The sequence below is a fragment of the Drosophila sulfurigaster genome, chromosome 3 (assembly GCF_023558435.1).
Source record: "Drosophila sulfurigaster albostrigata strain 15112-1811.04 chromosome 3, ASM2355843v2, whole genome shotgun sequence".
In the NCBI taxonomy this organism is placed as follows: domain Eukaryota; kingdom Metazoa; phylum Arthropoda; class Insecta; order Diptera; family Drosophilidae; genus Drosophila; species Drosophila sulfurigaster.
Genome location: NC_084883.1, coordinates 34,232,334 through 34,237,274, shown reverse-complemented (window position 1 = coordinate 34,237,274; position 4,941 = coordinate 34,232,334). Strand labels below are relative to the sequence as shown.

The 4,941-nt window shown below is 34.8% G+C and overlaps 1 protein-coding gene across 1 annotated transcript; it reads left to right on the top strand.

Moving 5' to 3' along the window:
• The first annotated feature begins 421 nt into the window (after positions 1-421).
• Positions 422-2,150, top strand: LOC133845171 (fibrinogen-like protein A). The gene is made up of 3 exons (XM_062279539.1): positions 422-605; positions 661-1,508; positions 1,921-2,150. Exons 1-3 carry the CDS (start codon positions 516-518, stop codon positions 2,048-2,050), a joined length of 1,068 nt encoding a protein of 355 aa, XP_062135523.1. The 5' UTR covers positions 422-515; the 3' UTR covers positions 2,051-2,150.
• The last annotated feature ends 2,791 nt before the right edge of the window (positions 2,151-4,941 follow it).

Genomic DNA, 4,941 nt, shown 5'->3' with positions numbered 1-4,941 from the left:
TAGTTTTTAACACTTTCATCTTCAAAAGACTTAAATGTAGATTAAAACAAAACCCGTGAGCTCAGAAAATGTTTCGATAACAGTTACTCAGCAGCGGAAACTTTATTACCACAGTTTTATCATTCAAAATATTTAAAGTAACTAAAAATTTAAATCCATCCCCATAAAAAGTAGTGTAGGGTCCAATTAGGGCTGCTTAATAAAAGTAAAACTTATCTTTATAAGTTTCACTCATTATTGGTTCGACCTTGAACTTGACCAATATAATGTTCAACAAACTGCCAGAAAATGGGTATTCTATTCTCATTGAAATCGGCAAAAAAGAATACCTGATGATGACTCATGAACATGTGATGCAACTTTGTTTTTTTTTGTTTAGTCAGTAGCAGATGAATGAATATCTGATAAGACAGCGTTGATAAGTGGATAGGAGAACCGTAAAATTGTTTACAGTTTGCAGCTTCTGTTTAGTTCCCTTTTGATATTCAAACGCGATAAATGTAACTCATGAGAAGATGACTGCAAAGATGAAATTTTTCATATATATTCTGTTTCTGAAATGCTTTACTCTAAGTTTATCAACCGAAACTGAAGATAATAAAGTTGTGAGTGTAATCGAATAATTCCTTAAAATTATTTAATATAATAATTTATTTTTAGTTGAACAATTTACTTGAATCCAAGCTGATAAATATAATCGATCTTCAGGGTATTCTGGGTGCACTCGAATTGAATGCAACCTATAAGAATATTAAAACACTAAACATTGGCAGCAAAGCAAATGATAACTCAAATGTGTTGGGCTTATTGCAAAAGCCAAATTTCAATGTAGAAGAGCAGATGCAACGTCCAGATTACAAAGAAAAGAAACCGTTCCAAACCGAAAAAGCTCTTTCGACTGATGAAACAGCAATTGCAGTTAAGCAATTAAAAGCACAAGTTGATAATCTGCAACTTTCAGTGTTGCAATTGCAGAATCTAGTGAATTCGAATACGAATAACCCAAAAAGTTGCTTAACTGATAAAGGCAGAGAGAGTAATCAAGTGATAAGAGTTCCCGGCGTAGATGCATTTCGTGTAGTTTGCGATTCTTGTGCCGCTGGACCAGGTTGGATTGCGATACAAAGGCGATTGGATGGCAGCCTGGACTTCTATAGAGATTGGAATGCATTTCGCTTTGGCTTTGGTTACTTCGATGGCGAGTTTTTCTTAGGACTTGAATATATACATCATCTGACAATATCGCGACCGTATGAATTGTATATAGAACTAATTGACTCTGAGAATCAGCTGTATTTCGCGCGATACGATAACTTTCTCATTGGCAGCGCAGAGGAGAAATTTGCGCTGAAATCGTTAGGCACCTATAGTGGAAATGCTGGCGATGCTTTGAGTTATAATCTCTATGATAAATTCTCCACTTACGATAGTGATAATGATAATTGGCTCCATGGTAATTGTGCCAACTACTATGAAAGCGGTTGGTGGTTCGGTTCGGATACAAATAGGTGAGTAAAATGAGTAGAAAAGTCTCATGCGACACTATTTATTAAAAAAATATAAACTGAAACAATTTTGAAAATAAATAAACGTTATTCTAATAGCTTTGAATGAGTACTATAGCTAAAACTCCGATTAATTTAAGGAACTTTTTCTGTGTTACAGTAAAATATAATAATTCGTTAATTTTCTGTTTTTGTACGAAGTTGTTATTAAAATTATCTTAACTGGAAAAATATTTTCAAAATCATACTTAACTCTAATAAAAGTGCTAATCAAGAACTAAAATCTATTGAAAATAGAAAAATGTTTTGGTATATATTTTTCCTCTTTAGAGAGTGTCGCAAGCGATATTTTCGCCAGAGAATTACCCATATGATAATATTCTAAAATGTTGTTTTATATTATTTTGCTGTTTAGTAATCTTAATGGCCGATATTATAAATGGGGACAAAGAAATGCCAGAGGCATTTGGTGGTATACGCTTAGAGGATACAACTCTTTGAAGTCTGTTAAAATGTTAATCAGACCAAAGTATACTTTAGTCTAAGTAAAGGATAATATGATTGAAAAATCGACAAACTATTACAGGTATATTTTGTGTATCAATGCTATCAAGAATAAAAGTTCTTCTGACTTTGTGCAATTTATTTTAAACATTGTTCAAACAAATTGCATTCATTGTATAAGGAGTGAGTATATTATTATCATATAATAATACAAACAGTGAAAGTGCATGAAAAGAATATATTTTGATCTAATTGTGATAAGAGAAATGCATCTCATTTCAAATGCATTATGTATCACACTTTGGAAGCCATTGAGAGTTCTTTCGAGCTGTCGAAATATCATCAGCGCTTCGACAACTTTGCATAATCCATAATTTCCCCATTGTCACTTGCAATTTTGTGTATATTTTTTCGATTTGTTTCGCAGTCACATGGCGAATCCTCGCTTGATGTTTGCACAGCGTCAAAAATTCGCCATTGAGGAAATTGCGCAAATTTTGGTAGCCAAATTGAAAAGTTTCTTTTTCTATGATTTTTATTACTATTTTTTATATCGTTTTTGTTCTTTGTCTTGTGCTCTTGTTCTTGCGGTTGCGAACTCCATTGCAGCACTTATTGTGGTTTATGCTTTATTATATATTATTTTGCATTCACTTTGCTTGCCTGATTGCCACCCCATTTTCGATACTCCTACATGGCTGAGCAAATTGAAAGTTTTCTCACTGTTGCCGCAAATTCTGTGGTTAGTCGAGCGTTTGTTTTTTGTTCTGCACAATTTTTGTAGTTTAGTTCGTGCTTTTTCTCGCCTGTAATCCGCTTCAGCAGCAAAAATTGCATCAAAGTGCAAAGTTGTTTCCAAACTGGCAATAAATTCAGTGCAATTACACTCAACTGCACTTGACAGCAATATTTAAAATGCGTTAAAAATGGATATCGAGATGTCTATGTGCAGTTGGAAAGCTGCTTAATGAACGGATCCCTCAAATAGTAAACCGATTAACTAGCAAACAAACAAGCAAACATGAGCTGCATCATCATCGCCATCAGCGGCAAATGATTGATGACTGTTGTTTTGGGGGGCCACACACAACTAAAAGTCGTTTAGAACATGAAAATGAGTCCTGATTAGAGAGCCAACTCGATAGTTGGTTTTGTGATTTTGGGCATAAATCAGTCAATGTTGATTTAATATTGCATAACTTGCTGACAGAGGTAGCAAATATCAATATACTCGCTGTATTCCTGGTATATGTAGTAGATGATGCCTCTGACAGGGTCAAGCTTAAATCGATCAAAAAACTGACAGCCAAAACTGGCGCCAGTTGAATGAACCTTTTGACCATCAAGCAACTTCCGTAAACAAACCCAAACTGCTGCCAACTGTTATGTTTGTTTCCCTTTGACTTCCTCTTCGCTTGGCCCATTGTCTCTGCTACTTTTATACCCGTTACGCAAAGGGTAGAAGGGTATTATAACTTTTTGTCTCCAGCAAATGTAAATAACAGGCGGAGAGAATCATCTCCCACCTTATAGTTAGGACAATCTGCCACTGGTACTGAATTTTAAGTATAATAGTATATCAATCTCTGATAATCTTGGAAGGATCTGGTATATTCTTTACTCCATTTGAAATGTTAAGTATATCGATGTACCAAATATAGCCTTCGGTTTATATTTGTATTTTTCAGTATATTAATTCAGTATATTTTAAAAATAATACGGTAACAGGTATTTCAAAGTCGGTCCTACTTGACTGTAGCTTTCATTTTTGTTATTCGTTTCGTTTTGGTATCGCATAAACATGCTTAAAATATGTTGTCCATATAAATGGCGCACGTCAGGCTTTTAGGCAGCACCTAAAACTGAAGTCGAAACGCAGCCTTGGTGTCCATTGCAAGTAAATTACTTACTGCTGGGCATGACCAAGTGTCCCACGCCCCATTGTACTTGTACTTGTGGCACAGTGGTCATCAATTACATGGAAGTGCGTGAAGAGCGTTCCACAAATTGCCGGGCGTAAATTAGCCACACCCAAGTGACGGTCATAGCTCAGCGCTGGCGAGTTGTGTTCAGCAAGTGGCCGTCAATTGTGTTGATTGAAAAAAATTGGCAACGAAACCAAGCAAAAGTTGCGTCTGCTTAAAGTCGAGCCGAGAAATCCGTCAATCTTAAAGTTTTCCGTTGTTTGTTGTGGCGAAAAGCCTTGCAAAAGTCGCTGGGACTTTGCCTCCAATTTCCACGCATTGAGATAGCATCTTAATTACCCACATACGCACACGCACGCACAACACTCACACACACAAAGTCACCCACACATTTCAACATCTATATGTAGACATTTGTGTTCATGCCCAGCTCCACATCAGCAAGTCAATGACCCATTGGCACTGGCTACAAATTCGGTCAGCTCTTTAATATTCCACAAGCTCATGTTGACACTCACTTCAGACGCAGATGATACCCAAAGAAAAAAGTGAAAAGAGGGTGTGCAAGACCTACAGTATAAAAGAAGATAATTGACTTTAAAAATAAAATGAAAAATATTTTGCATATTCCCAACCTCTGTTTTTAATTTTATTTGTAGAGAGAATAAATTAGCTTTGACAGCACTTTTGACTTAAGTAATATAAATATTTCTTTACGTTTCCCGTTGTTTATAAGATAAACATTTAGGTCCATCCAATCCATATCATAATAAAATAAAGAAATTAAATTTATTTCAGGCATTGTTTTCGAGTTTACTGTACTATTTACTTGACCATTATTAAAAGACAAATTATTCAATAATAATTCAGTAATTAAACATTGTTAATTATTTTTAATGTATGTATGTAGTAATATATCTTACAATTTATCTGAATTAACTTTAGCAAACAATTTGGATATATGTATTTACTATATTCTTATTTATACAGTGATTAGTTACAAATCA

Bases quoted from the DNA above. Each gene is read 5' to 3' on its own strand.
- LOC133845171 (XM_062279539.1), top strand. From the start codon at position 516: ATGACTGCAAAGATGAAATTTTTCATATATATTCTGTTTCTGAAATGC. The intron at 606-660 runs GTGAGTGTAATC...ATTTATTTTTAG, and splicing joins AAACTGAAGATAATAAAGTT to TTGAACAATTTACTTGAATC. The intron at 1,509-1,920 runs GTGAGTAAAATG...TTTGCTGTTTAG, and splicing joins TTCGGTTCGGATACAAATAG to TAATCTTAATGGCCGATATT.